At 37.3% G+C, this 15,785-nt stretch overlaps 1 protein-coding gene across 5 annotated transcripts in view; it reads right to left on the bottom strand.

Moving 5' to 3' along the window:
- Positions 1 to 7,953: 7,953 nt before the first annotated feature.
- Positions 7,954 to 15,785, bottom strand: part of LOC140731758 (rab effector Noc2-like) — a 237,000-nt gene continuing 229,168 nt past the window's right edge. For 3 of the 5 annotated variants that reach the window (XM_073053529.1, XM_073053528.1, XM_073053527.1), the window contains 3 exons: positions 14,218 to 14,328; positions 11,302 to 11,430; positions 8,492 to 8,634 (listed from right to left, as the gene is read on the bottom strand). In XM_073053529.1, the coding sequence (XP_072909630.1) occupies positions 8,624 to 8,634; positions 11,302 to 11,430; positions 14,218 to 14,328 (251 nt within the window). In that variant the 3' untranslated portion in view covers positions 8,492 to 8,623. Of the gene's footprint in view, positions 8,635 to 11,296; positions 11,431 to 14,217; positions 14,329 to 15,785 lie in introns of those variants that run through there. The other 2 variants (XM_073053531.1, XM_073053530.1) reach the window with 2 other exon arrangements.

Raw genomic sequence — 15,785 nt, 5'->3', positions numbered from 1 at the left:
AATCAAATCCACCTCATAAAAGTCACAAATTTGGATAAAAACTAATTTAATGAGGAAGCTGGAAAGGGTACAGAAAAATAGTCCTGAGGATGTTACTGGAACTGGAGGGTTTGAGTTACAGGCTTTTCTGCCCCGATGCTGAGGGGTGACCCTGTAGGGAATATGAAATCATGCGTGGCACAGCTAAGGTACAGCCTGGCATCTCAGGGCAGCTCCTTAGGTTGGCCCGAAGTCCTGAGTTGTCCCACTAGAGATCGTCAAGGACACTCGCACAAACATGAAAGGGAGACGACAAGCGGATGCAGATGCTAGAAATGTGGAGAGACCCCCACAAATCCTTTCAGTGGCCAGCCTGCAGCCACAAGGAAGATCCTGCATTGTTACCCTCACCTATCAAGCTTACCTTCAAGATGGCACAACCGCTCAATACCAGCATCACTTTATGGATGGGATTAAGAGCACCAGGGATACAGTACGTGAAATAGTATTTAATCAGAAGAGACTGTTTGGGCAGGTAATGAAATACTGTGATGATCACATTAAGCTGTTGTGAACAATGAGAATTGTGACGCATCTGCTTCAGTTCTTCTCCATTGTGCATTTCAAGTACTCAAGAGGTTCAATGCCTTAAATTCAATCCCACTTCCATGAGGAATTTCTCATCAATAAAGGGCTTGAAATGTGAACTCCTCGCTGGCCCTCCCTTCCCACTATTATTCAGAGCTGCACTTGCCTACGCCGGTGAATCGTCATCACCAGGTCTGAAGTGCACACTGAAGTTGTCAAGCCCTCGGCCACCATTTGCACCCGGAGAATGGAGCTCCTCTGCCAAAACCTGCATCTTGTACATTGGTCAAAGTGCCATACATGAGGCGTCATTTATCAGCAATACACAGATGTTGCACCAAGCCAGTTAAGAAATTAGATCAGGATACATTCACTGATATATTATAATTATTGCCAGTGGATCTGACAACCAACATGCAGGGGAATATTGTGTCATCTGGGCTGTCTCATTGGTAATGGTGTTAACAGATGGAGTGTGAAGAATTCATTTGGTTTGCGACTATGATTGTGCAATCTGTTTAGCAGAAGTGTTTCTCAAGACGAGAATCCTTCAAGGCTTGTCTAAACCTTCTCTATTCAACTGCAAGATGTAGCTGCCGGTATTGAGCAGGAACGTCGCTTCATGTTCATTGCCCTCCTGTTCTTCTGCATCTGCTTCCTGATTCTCCTTGCTGTTCTTTTACTGGGACCTCTGATTTGCAGCATTAACCACATTACTATGAAACTTCAGCATGTGTTGAAGGCACAGTATCTCTTCATCAGATTCTTTAGGAGACCGCTGGCATTTTCTTAAACTTGCATGGTTATTGTTTCTCTGCTTAGCTCATACGGTTGAAGTACAAAGAGGTATGAAAAAAAGAGAGTGTCTTTATCTCCAGCTTCCACCCCATGAAGCAGCATTGACCTCTGAAAATGTTGGACGGTGCTGAGTCCCTTACAATAAAGGAGTCCTTGGAATTATCAGGAGACATGCCCAGAAGACCATATGACCAGAAGGCATAGGAACAGGATTAGTGAGAGCACAGAAACACCCATTCAATGTGCTGCTTAGCAACTAAATGCTAGAAGATGCCTTGGATGGTCTGGCACACTCTATGAGCATTAGGAGTTGTCTGTGCAGTCCGACGATAATTTCAACCTACCTTGTGAGGTCTTCCAATACCAGCAGGATGTCCCTTTAAAATAAGAGTAAAATGGGAATAGAGTTTCTCCCTTTGCTGAGAATGTTCTGCTCTTGTCATTATCTGGAGCTTAGAGCTCCAGTTAATGTCCATATGGCCAGAAATGTGTTCTGCATGATTAATGCCCAAAGGTACCAAATCTGAAAAACATTCAATTATGCAATTGGCATGGCTTCACCAAAGATTGATTGTAGCACGATTTATTCAGAGTAAAATCTATTTGGATCACACAGCCTTGATAAAAACAACATTGCAGGGTCCGATTTCTAGGAATTAGTATTTATTAAGTAGTGACATCAAGAAATACGCAGCAAAGGTAGGTTAATGGAGTTGTGGTATAAATCAGCCAAGCATTGTCAGAATGGGAATACAAAGGGAGAAATTACACACTCCTGTTCCTATATAGCTGTAGACTGTATTGGAGTAAATTTTGGCCAAATCTTCCGATCAGTAGTGAAGGGATTGAGCTCAGCAATGATCCCTAAAAGTTTGCAATGTTTCTGCAGACCTATGGCATGATTTGCTTCTTTTCCATCATTAGTTATTGTCAGACTCCCTCTTCAATTGGTATTATGGTGGCTAGTTACAGCACTGTCCATCAAGTAGGTTAAATAGGTATTGACTGAAATGAATGAATTCTGACTGGCAGCAAAATAAGACAGAAAATAACACTCTAAAAGAAAGCTTATGAAAACTTGTTGACCTCAAATATTCTATGTTTCTCTCCCTCTACAGATGCAGCCTGGATGGCTGAATATTTGCAGCACTTTAATCCAGTTTCTACCATGTTTATTTTTTGCATTAAGTGCTAATTTGTATAACTTTTACACTTTTTGTATGAGAAAAGAACGAAGAATGAACCACGTACATAGGTTAAGGTAAAAGTGTTTTATATGTTTTCCTGTCATGGGATGGCTGTGTAAACATGCTATACCGTATCTGCTCTATGATATACTGTGTTGCTTTGTAAAATAAGAATATATAATAATAAAAGTTTGAATTACAATAAAAAGTTGAAATAACATAAATCTATTAACAAAATTTTGTTTCAACTGTTTCAAGGAACTTTAAAGTAAGTATTTCAAAGGAATTAGATTCTAATCGTGTATTAGTTTATCAGGGATGAAAAGGTTATGCAATAATCCTTACACCATTTAAAAAGTTGCACCTCATTTAATAAGGTTTGCTGCCAATTCTTCCATGATTATATCCACAGATTCTGGGTTATTACTCCCTGTTCTGTGGATTAGTTTTATACTCTGATGCGGAAATGAGAAATGACGATGGTAAGCGTTTTCAAGTCAGCTGCAAGACAATTAAATACTTTTTTTTGCTCCTGCTGCTGTTAATTATCAGCGAAATTCAGGTTGCAATTCAGGTAGCTGGGAATGCATATCATTTCATGGTTTAAGCTTTATAACTACAGGTGCTTGGATCAGCAGAGCTGTTATCTCTCATATGCACAATACAGCGCAGATCCATGCTGAGTGCAATAAATGGTGCTAGCAATAAATTTGTAAACTTCAGCTGTTTGAATATAAGTGCTACCCTGGTAAAATATGAAGGTCTGAGGAAATGATTTTTAAATGGATGTGCTGAAAACTAATAATAATTGTGCCACATATCCAAAGCAAACCCCACTGTATAGTGGATGAGTGTAGCATTACACAAGAGCAATAATTCTGATATATTTTTCCAAACTGTCATGCAAACTGAAGTGGCCTTAAAGATTATCTTTATTCTTTTCTGGCTTAAAATTTATTACTACAACTTAATGAACTAGCAGGTAATCATAATTTTTTCCAAAGTCCCAAAAAGATCATGAACTTCAAATGTGAGGTTCACAAAACAGCATTATTTGGATGAGAAAAATATCAGGGTGCTGATCTCTGCTGATCAGCTGTAAGTTCTTGATGTTGCTATCTGTACCTTTACCAGCCTGCCCTGAAAGTCCCATACCACAAACAGCATTTTTCCCAGTCAAGGAGAGAGTTAGTAGTTAAATGATGTATTCTGCAAGAATCAGAGGTGGGAGAGTATTCCTGAGGGGTTCAGGAGGGATTTAATGTAATGGTGAAATGCATTGCTCACAAAAGACATCTTCTGTTGGGTGGATGAAGAAGAGGAAGTCAAGGATAGCCTCATATTCCAAGCAGGTGCCTTGGAAAGGAATAATAAGTCCAGAATCTGACTGAAGGAAGTCTGGAGAAGCTTGGAATGCAAACAAAACCCCTGGTCATTCTGCCTACTCATGTTGACTGATGGAAAAATAGATTAACTCTTTTCTCCACAAGTGTGGAGCTACGATGCATTCCCAAAAGCAGCCATAAGCAGCATACAATGAGGATTCAGCGGGAGGCTGGAATGATTCTGAGGATGGCAGTGATGTTGAACTCCTCAGCAAACTAGCCCAGGAATCTGTGTGATGAAGTTCTATAAGGTTCTGGTCACAGATCTCAGGGAGGCCAAAGAATACAAACTGACTGTTGTCCAATTAAGCAATGTAGTTTTCAGGGCAACAGGGTTGTTCTGGATGTAAGTAAAATCTGCTGTTTTTCAGGGTGTGAAATCATGCTTGTAACATTGTGTGACATTTGATATCAACTGAAAATATTGCACCTGAAAATATATGCTGGAACAAAACAAAAATCCTACTTGATTTTCCATTGGGAGCTAAGGATCCCAGAAGTAGCTCTATGTTGTTCTGCTCCAGGTTAAGCTGAACACACAAGCTGAGAGATGCCCACTTTGCCCCACGAGCCGCTCCATTTAAGAAGTCATGATTGATTTTCATCACCTTTTTCTTGCAGCTGTATAAAGTAATTTCCCGGCCACTGTGAGTTACAAGGGGACAACTTTTACTTTAACTCTGTTTGAATTTTCATGTTCAGGAGTTGAATAAATTGCCTCTGGCAATGAAGTTATGATTGCAAGGCACAATCAAATTCTATATTTATACATACGATTAAAATGGTGGGAATATCTACTGGATGAAGTTATTACATTGGTAACAGATGAAGGAACATTATGTAATTTTGTGCTGTCTTTTCAAGTAACAATTTAATCACAGCATGAAACTATACATGTCTGCAGCAATCACCAGTTCAGATTGCCACCTATATATTTTTTTTATATAGAAGAGCCATTACCATTCAGGATTAAAATAACACACGACTTTGATGAGAGGATTGAAATGAGTGTCCTACAAGCAGCAAAAGAAATTAGATCCATATTGTTTGGAGGTTAGAAGAGTGAGGAGGGCCTAAATGAAACATAAAAGATCCCTAAGATACATGGTTCCACTAGTGGCAGAATGTCAAGTAAGTGGGCATAGTATTATTTAAAACTGAGGTGTGCTGTAACTACTTATTCCAGAGGGTGGTGAATCTCAGGTATTTTCTACCCCAGAGGGTTGTGAAGACTGGGTCACTGGAGGTATCTAAAGAGGAAGTGGGTAACTTTTTGAAAGATCAGAAGAATTGTGATCTATGGGAAACTGACACGGAAGAGGTGAGGCCTGAGGCAGATCAGTCATTATTCTACAGAACGGTGGGACAAGCTCAAAAGACAAATGACCTACTTCTGCTCCTATTTTCTTAGATTCTTACGGTCAATTCGCCACCTTGAACCGATCTGAATAAATTCGGACATTCAAATAAAAAAATTATGTCGGATTTGAAAATCAATAAGCCTAGATTTACTTATTTTAATGCCTTAATGTATGCATGACAAAGGCAGACCTGTCCTACTACATAATATGAAATAACCAGAAGCTTAATATACCTCTGAATTAGGCTAGGTACTTTTCACTCTTAAATACTGATTTCAGAACTAAATTTAAATGTCAGATCTGATTGGTAATCAGACCCTGGATCATGCTTTGATTTCTGCAAACTTGAAGGAAAATGTCAGGGATCTCATCTTTGGACTCTTAATTTGTTTCAAAATAGAGCTTTCATTAAGCAGAAATCAGCCTTTTTGTGACCACGTTGCTGACTCTGATCAGCATTCAGTTCAAAATTAGCTGTAATGGTGGATGATTGAAGCTAAACATCCAAAAAGGCTCACGAGGCTATCCGTAGCAAATGATGTATTAACTTAATAACATGTGCATTTGCAACATTTTCTTCAAATTAAAAAATAATCAATGTTTTCTGGTACAGAAAATTCTCTTTACTAGGGTCAGGGGACACTTTACAACTAAGTTATTTCCATTCAGTCATCTTGAAGATCCACAGTTCATCTTCCCCCACGGATTTCTGAAGTCAAACATATTACTTAAATCTATGCTGATTTAATTTCTCATGTTATATGTAGAACTGTCATGTGCTTTGCTTCAAAGCATAGAGTAAGAACTCACCTTGCTTAGTATCAATGTGATTGGTTTTGCTACTGCTACATTATTACTCAAAAAATTCTTATTATCAATGAAAATCTGATTGCCGTTCGCATCAATAGAATGTTCCACTCTGGTGCCTCAGCACTAACAATGAACAATATATATGTAAAGTAAATCATTTACCAGTTCATAAAGTGAAAGAGTTTATTTGTAAAAGATAATATTTCAATTTATTTCCGAGTAGCATCAGAGTGCTAAACCTCAGGTAAAAGGGATAGTATTGATGTGACTGAAAGGTTTATTAGCTCTCAAGTACTCTAACGTTCTAGAATCAGTTGCACCTCATCTACCTGTACAGATATTTGAAATTCAGCTGAATGTGGAAAGAAAAAAACTCAAAGTTTTGAACTACAACAAAATTTTATCTCACATTAACCAGTGAGGTGACTAACTTTTACTTTTTCTATGAAGCTAGCATTTTAGAGCTGGAAAAATTAAAATACGTGCTGATAATTATCACCGATCATCAGCATTCCAGAAACCATCGTTACCTACATGTACTGTAATGATTTCATCATGAATGAGTTCAGCATGATTAAAAGCAAGATGAAAAAAAGGTCAGATGGATTTGATTGTTTGATTAACAAACCTATTTTAACCACAGTCCAAGGAGGCATCTTCTGAGTCATGGTTGAAAGATTGTCCCCTTTTACCTGATTCATGGCAATGGTTTGCTTCCTTAAATATTTCCTTCTTTGGGTACTTGCAAATCATTACATTTCTATAACCTTAATGCTTCTCAATTTTTACTGCCAATGGGCAAAGTTTCTCTTTATTTACCACCTAGACGCTTAATGCTTAGAAACATCTCTATTCAATCTCCTCTTAACTGTCTCTGCTTCTCCAATCCATCTGCAGTCTCTTCAACATCCATCAACCAGAACTCTTCTCTGCACCAGTTTCTAAAGCCTTTCTTTCTGGGTTATTAGATAACTTATTCCAGTAGTTGCAAAATCAATTACCTGACTGTGGATTGACATGACTTCCCAGATTCTAAACTAGAAGCCTCCTACAAAGAACAACATCCCTCTTACAAATCCCTCTCAGCATCCCATTTTGTTGAACTATCTTCCCACATTCTAATAAATTGTCCATATTGTTCTGCAGCTGCATTGCTTTTAGAATTTCATCTTTTATCTTCTACAATCTTTCCACTTCCTTCCTATCAAAGCATTAAGATTCATGTCCCACCTGTACATTTTTCCCCACCAACTCTGCCCCTATGAGGTACATCACCAGCCTCCTCAATATTATCCAATATTATTGTGTGTAAATTTTGATAATGTTCCCGTACATTCAAGTTTGAGTTTAAATCATTAACATATATCATGAAATGCAGATGATCTGGTACTGATGCCAAGGAACATCATGGAACACCTGTCCCAAATCCAGGATAAAATCAAACATTGATACTATCCTTAAGCAAAATCCATATGTGTCTTCACCACCATGAGCTTCAACCTGGTTGTTTTTATGTGGTAGCATCCACGAACTAAGAATTTATTTATTGTAGCCAAAACCTCTGTATCTTCTACTCTTACTTTGTCCAATACCTGGAGTAACATCTCATCCAGACCTGGTAACATCTATCCATTCTATCCTACACAGTTCTTCCTTTGCTGCAATGAAGAAGACAAAACCTTAATGAATTTAAATCAATTTCTTATCAAACATAAACATGTATACACTATTTTGGAATTTCAGGATAAACCTTAGAATCTAATAAGGTTTTTAATTAATTAGAAATGAGAAAAAAGAAGAAACTAAAGGGAGTAAACAGAAGCAGCACATGCATAAGTGAATATATTGCTTTTTAAACATTTATTTCAGTTATTATTTATTTCAGCATCACAGGGAGCAATTTAGAACATATCAAGCAAGGGTTAGACCATAAATTGCCACAGCATTCCAATCCAACAAATACAGTTACAAATACAACACCATTCTGACACAAAATGAGATTTTAGCTCTGACCATATCCTTTCTCAGTGAACAAGTGCAGAAGCTGTACAGGCCTTACTTTCCACTTAGTAACAGAAAAGGCTCTCTGCTCCAGATTGTCCAGCTATTCATTTTGACACTGTAAGGCTATTTCAGATAGATTTTTTTTGTCTCATTGACCAAGCCTTCACAATAGCAAACAAGGATTGTAATATTTAATAATAAATCTCTGAACAATTTGTAACCCTGGAGGTATCATGAATAAAGCAGTTTAGATAATTGGAACATACTAGATTCAGCTATGAATTACGAGAGCACAAATATTTCCCATATCCAACCAGACATCCAGGAAATGAACACTCCAGAGTTAAAGCTGTCTGGTTAAAAAAAAGACTCTAGGACTTCTATCAAGTTAGATATTTCTTTTATTCGAATGGCATCAGAATTCACAGCTCCAACCCGGACGTCTTGGGAAGGAGAAATGGGCAATCCTTGGATGATAGAATTTGGGAGGATGCCTGGATCCTGTACCCACTCAATGCCAACCTGTAGCAGACATAAAGAAATTCAATTTAAAACAGTTTACAGAGCATGTGTTACACCAGTTAACTTAAGATGCATCAGATCATCCTCCTTCTTCAAGGACCACAAGCAGAAAATAAAATTCTTTTACGAAAAATTACACTGGATCCTAAAGGGAAAAAAACTATTGACAGATGGAATTAAAAAGCCAAAAGCACTATTCTCTAATTCATTGTGAATATATATTGTAGTCTGCCATTGCAATCTAACAAATGGAAGAACCAGTTCCCTCAATTGATAATATAATGATATTAAAATCTCTGATATAAATGATGCACAAATCCCCATGGTAATTTCACTCTGCTTGGCATGAGAAGTTGTAACTATTTTGTAATATCCAATACGATCAGTTTGGGTTTCTTCACTTAAATAAATTTTCACTGTCTAGTTATTGGCAGTAATATTCAAAACATCATATTAGTTTAATGACAAATTACAGAAAATAGACTTACATGCTAAATTGGCAATATGGATTAGTACAATGCTCACTCTGTTACTACGAAGGCAGATTGAATGAGACTTTCTGATTGTGAAACAAAGTTAGAATTTAGAAATAATAATAGTAGTATTTGGCATTGGTTCCTGATTGATGTTTCCTTTGTATTGCTAAGAAACATATTGAACCCCACACTGTGATGTATTCAAAGTCAGAGCTTACAATTAACACTTGAATAGCAACACTATTAATGGTTGACATGTTTTGTCTGTGAGTATAAATCACATCATTATTGCCATGGTGAGAGAAAACCTAAAATAGGCACAACAAAACATTATAGAAGTTTAATTACTGTTACTAATTACACTTTTAAAGACAAACAAACAGAAGCTGATAGGAACAGCAATCAAAAGGTCAATTTCATATTTTGCCTTGTTTGGTGTAAGAGAAATGACTGCACTGTGCTATCAAGCAAAGTAAGAAAGTAACACCAGCCTGCACCAACCCTGACATGCCCTGCACAGATTTATACTGAACCAATCACATATCTCCATAGGCCACTAAGAAATTACATAATTGTTTCAGAGACCAGTATCCTGCTTACAAACTGATTAGCTGCAAAGAGACCTTGGTTCAATAAAGAGCACTCCTTTTAATTCTAGACTAAATTAAATTATGTGGTAGCCTTCTCTGGAGTGTCCATGTGAAATATGAATATCCACATTTAAGCTTGATAGCTGATAAAATGTTTATTAAAATTTGCATACATAAAATATGGAAAAATCCAGATAGTTATCAGTCAACAGCATTTATTCATGAATGTGTAACATCAATGGCTTAAACAATTTGAGAAAACCTTCCATGTACTGATCTAAAAAAAAGCACAGTAAGTTTCCATGAACATAACAATTTTGGTTGAAAAGCAATAAAAATCTGAAGAATAATTTTAGCCATAGATTTTGCAGATCAGTACACTCCTCACACCAAAGATTTTTTATAAAAAATATGCACATATTTTCTAGAGAAACACCTTTTTCTCATGACTATTACACTGCTTAATGATATTTTCCCTTTCCATTTAACATATGCATTTGCCCATTCAACACTTACAAAGTCAATCACAAGATTTGTAGATACTATTTAAAAATAACTAATAAGATGTATACAGCATATAATTCTGTAATGGTCTACCAAACTGTCAAGTGTTCTTGATTTTGTGGGCAAACATGAGACAGATATCATGTTATTATATTAGTAGAATTTCCACATGTTTCAAGTACTTTTTTCTCCAAATATATTAACCACAATTAAATAGTATCAGCAAACACTAGTTTCATTGAAGAAGTGTGGCATTTGATGGATTAGTGCTAGTTTCAGTGGGAGAAAGTCCTTATTCATCTATACTTCTTTGATAATCCCCATAACATCGACCTACTTGTTAAGCTGATGTGCCATTATTGTGCAGTAAAATGGTTTTTAAACACATTATCCACATCATGGCATTCATGATGACAATAGCTTCTTTTCAGGATTTATAATTCCATTCCTCCGCTTTAATTACCTAACTCTTTATGTAAAATTTAATCAAAGACTCCTGAGATAATTCTGCCCTTTGCTCCATTGTTACTCCGGACCAAAAACAGTGCAAAGTTCTCTCAAACTACAGAGACAGAGTAACAAGTTTAATTTGTTGACCAGTGCTTGTTTATTCAATCTTTAATATCTCTTCCCTAACAATGAAATTGGTAATTTCATATATGTTTAATAAACCAAATAGCAATCACAATGTAAGTAAACATCTCTGGAATAAGATCATCAGTGTACAGTATAGAGGTAACTCCTTAAATTTCATCAGATGAAATTAAATCCTTAATTTCAACTGAGGATAATGGATAGGGTTATTGCAGGTTTAATAGATTTATAAATTACTTGTAAAAAGGATACTGTCCATTTTAATTGCCTTACTCCATGATAATTACTTCTTCTGCAATGTGAAACTTTGAAAACTTTCACTTGTGGGCGTTATAGTTTGCACAATTTCTTCAAGATATATTTTTAGAATATACTTATAATTGCTGATATCTTCAAGCTTCCATTATGCATTGCAAAAAAGTATTAAAGTTTCCATTAGACTGCTAAAATTTAACTCCCAATAAATTAGAGAGAACAATGAAGGGTAACATTGTTGTACTAACCTCGTGAATTCTTGCCAAAATTATTCTTAGCATTATCACCAAGGTTCTCTGTGGCAGGTAAACCTCTTCCTCGTTCAGTTCCAAGGTTGGATTGACTCCCAGATGAAGATTTTGCCAGATGGTGGCTACCTGTAATATTACCAGTGAGCCAATGGTTAGCAGGTGCAACACAATAATCAGAGTTTATAGAGGATATAAATAGTAATTTACAGTCAATTAAATAATTTTTAGCAATGAGGTAGACAATGGACATTTTAATCAAGCAGCATATATTGTGCATATCTATAACATAAACAGTAAGTGCTAGATACTCATAAGTTTAGGCAGTATCTTGTTCAAAGAGGTACAGAATTTATATTTCAAATCCATACACTTATAACACTAGAAGTTTTTCTCTCCAGATAACATCTGATCGACTAATTACTTCCAGCATTTCAGATTTCAGATTTCCAGCACCTGTAATTTGTGGTTTTCCATTTGTATACAGATAGGTTATTTTCTAGATGTAAAACTTTCTCAAAATGTTATCCAAGACTTTTCATGTTCTTCATTAAGACAAGTGAGTTGTTTTAAAGCTCATGAACAAATCTAAAGACATCAATTATGTCCTTGGGATGACAGCCAAGAGCTTGTCTCAACAAAGCCCATTAACCTAACTAGGTATCCTTATCAGTAGAACAATCTGAATAATGCCAGTAAAATCAACTGTAACGCCCTGGGAAAGGGTTCACGGTTAATGTAATGGTTTTCTGTAGCTATAGTGTTCGGGTTAAGACTAGAGATAACGGGGGCTTTAGAATGTGCACTGGCCAATGAGGGGAAGTGTTTTTCTTATGTGCCCAAGAGAACGGACTTTTCACGGGCTTTTGGTTTGGGAGAAGATGCCAGAATGGGGAAATCATAGACTGCAGAACTGAGCGGACATGGAATAAGGTCGGGAGTCAATGACAGCTGGGAGAAATTGATGGAGAACGAACGGAAGTAAAAACAGTGAGCTCCAACATGCGCATTAGACTGTTTCATTAAAATGGGCCCTTCTTCGTTTTGTTTTCTTTAATAACCCTATAGTCAATTATAAAGCTCAATCGTTTAATTGCATATTGTATACTGTTTGTTATTTCTTGGCACTGGTTTGTAACAGGGGAACACATCATTTCTCACAAGATTTCTCAAGTTTGGCCGGGCCAGAAGCTGTCTCCCCGTATATTAATGAAGCTGGCCGAACCTGAGGGTTACACAACTTTCTGACGAGATATCACATTCCATTTTGGCATTCTACTATTACTGTTCTACTTGTTAGTAATTTTGTATTATTTGCAATTACACGAGATTCATTAACTTCAAATGTTTGCCCACTAATAGGTCAAAGGAATATTTCTGCAGCAGAAGTCTGGAACAAAATTGGACACCTCATTCTAAAATTCATGCAAGCATAATAGTTTGAATATCCACACCTCTGTGTCACAGAATTCCATTATATTATTGCTAATACTACTCCTTATTAAGCAGTTTATTTCATCTGATAATGGAAAAATATATTACTTCAGCTGTAATATTCCCAAAATATTGCTTGACACCAAAAGATTTGCAACATACTGAATAAGAATAATGCTGAATATTTTAACCTATCACTATTGTTGCTTCATGGAATGATAAATTAGTTACATGCATAAATTTGTAACCTCATGAAATCTTGATTTGTGTCAGTGGTTACAAGAAATTATCATAAATATCAGGCAGAAAATATCTATTAAGATTCAGCCCAGTAATATTCCTGCTTTGGTGAAACTTGATTATAGTTTCTCTAGAGTTAATCAAAGCTACACAAGATTAGAAGAGTGTTAACAAGGCAGGGAGAGAGAAGGGAGAGGACACAGTCATTGTGCCTGGTAATCAACTTGCTTAGAGAACAGAAACAAATCATTTGGCCCAATGAACTCTAGAATATATAGATAGATAGCTATCTCCCTCTGCCCCCCCCCCCCACATTCAGGCCACTGTGTCACCCCTTTCTCTTCTCACCTGACCTGCTCATCACCTCCCTGTGCAGCCTCTCCTCCTTCCCTTTCTCACACAGTCCACTCTCCTATAGTATCAGATTCTTTCTTCTTCGGTCCTTTACCTCTTCCACCTATCACCTCTCAGCTTCCCACTTCAACACACTCCTCTCCCCTACCCACCTATCTTCTTCCTCATCTGGCTCCACCTATCACCTACCAGCTTGTACTAGTCCCTTCCCCCCAAAAACTGATGAAGAGTCTTGGCCCAAGTCGTCAACTGTTTACCACTAATAAGTATTTGAGGAAAACATTCAATATGATTATAACAAATGTTTCTCCAACCATCACACACAAAATGTTGGTGGAACGCAGCAGGCCAGGCATCATCTATATGGAGAAACACTGTCGACGTTTCGGGCCGAGACCCTTATAGATGCCGCCTGGCGTGCTGCATTCCACCAGCATTTTGTGGGTGTTGCTCGAATTTCCAGCATCTGCAGAATTCCTCGTGTTTGTTTCTCCAACCATTTTCACATTTGATCTTACAAACTTATCCTATCATATAAAAGTAATCCCCATGGACTAAATTTCCCTGCTTTCAGTTCCATTAATGTGAAGTAGTATGTAAACTTGACTATCATGAATGCAAAATTGGGGACAGGATCCAATCAATTAGTTTATCATTTAGCTCTTCAGCTAATTGCAGGTTCACAGATCCTCATTTCAGTAGATTCATGATGTAGATCAAGTTGTTTATTCATTCTGTCGTTAATACTTAATAGACTAATTAACAAGAGGACTACCATTAACAATAATTAACAAAGATTTTCTATTGAAGCACCTTTTTTCTAATAAAATCTGCTTGGAATTGAATCCAAGTCAGTGGAGCAATCTATTGTACCTTTCTATTTCCTACCTGATCCATTCCGCTTCCTTCCCTTGTAATTTTTTGAGCTGCCAGCTGAAACTTTGTCATCTTGACTCGACGAACTGCATTCAGATTCACTTTCACTATCACTGGAGACAACTAAAACAGAAGCAAAAGATTAATAGATATTGTAACTGTGCTGAACACATTTCTGCAATAAAATGAAAATATGGCAGATATTCAGCTGAAGAGCTTCGGTTCATAATAAAGGAATGTGCAGTGGTTGAAGAATGGTTGAATTGATCAGATGCTAAGGCACAGTTTGGTTAGGTTCGGGATCTTCCCCACAGTTCCAATTGTTATAACGCCATACAGTAATATATCACAGGAAGAGGCTCTTCTGCCCAAATGGTCCATGCAGACTACAGCAGCCTCCTTATTGATCCCAGTTGCCCCATGTTCAGCCCATAACATTCAAAGCCCTTCCACTCCATGTGCCTATCCAAATTACCCTTAAATGTTGCAAGTGTAGCTGTCTTGACCACTTCTATTGGCAACTCATACTACATTCTCACTACCTTCTGTGTAAGGAAATTACCTCTGAGGTTTATTTTAAATCTCTCCCCTCTTATCCAGTATCTGTGCCCTCTAGTTTGGGATTCTCCAACGCTGAGGAAAAGACTATGGCTAGCCATCTTATTCACACCCCTCATGATTTTATAACCTTCCATCAGCTCACCTCTCATTCTCCTACACCCCAAGGAATAAAGGTCTATCATGGTCAAACTTTCCTACAACTCCCATAAATCTCTTCTTGTAGTATCCTCATAAATGCCTTTCACATCCTCTCCAGCTTGAAAATGTCTTTGCTATAATAGGGTGACCAAAACTGTACTTAATACTCCAAGTGCAACCTTTCCAATGACTTAAACAGTATAATTACAATATAATGTCCTTACTCCTACACTCAATGCCCAGACTAAAGACCAACATGCCTTCTTTCACCAACTTGACTACACATGTGGCCATTTGCAATGAAATATGTACTTGTACCCCAGATCCCTCTGTTCCACACACTCACCAGTGCTTTGCCGTTCACTGTACAAATCCTACAAAATGCATCATCTTACTTATCTAAGTTGAAACCTTTTAGCTATTTCTCTGGCGACCTCCCTAACTGATCAAGATCTGAAAAAAAATCTAGTGCTTTCCTGGCATATATGATGAATAAACTCTTCTCGGGCTTTCAGCTGGGTACAGGTATCGATTATAACCGATGTTTTGATGTCAAATTAGACATCATCTTCTTAGGGATGATGCCTAAGCATGTCTAGTCTGATGATATATATAACCCTGTCCTCCATTCCTCCTGATTGGTTAGTCCTCATCCAATCAGATTTCTGCTTTCCCACCTTGTTTACAATCAAATTCCAGTTCTTACTTAGAGCAAGATTGTGATCCTAACGCCTGTCTTCCCGATATTTTCACTGTTTCTGAAAGGATTGCCAGGATCCTGCCTGAAGAAATACTGGATTAATATCATCCAGAAACTCGTAAGGAAGCTCAAATCACGGTTTATGTAGGTCAAAAATGACCTGGGACTCAGAACAGCTGGC

This window comes from Hemitrygon akajei, chromosome 8, assembly GCF_048418815.1.
Source record: "Hemitrygon akajei chromosome 8, sHemAka1.3, whole genome shotgun sequence".
Classification (NCBI taxonomy): domain Eukaryota; kingdom Metazoa; phylum Chordata; class Chondrichthyes; order Myliobatiformes; family Dasyatidae; genus Hemitrygon; species Hemitrygon akajei.
Note: the sequence above shows the minus strand (reverse complement) of the source record. Positions and strands in the feature narration are given on the sequence as shown.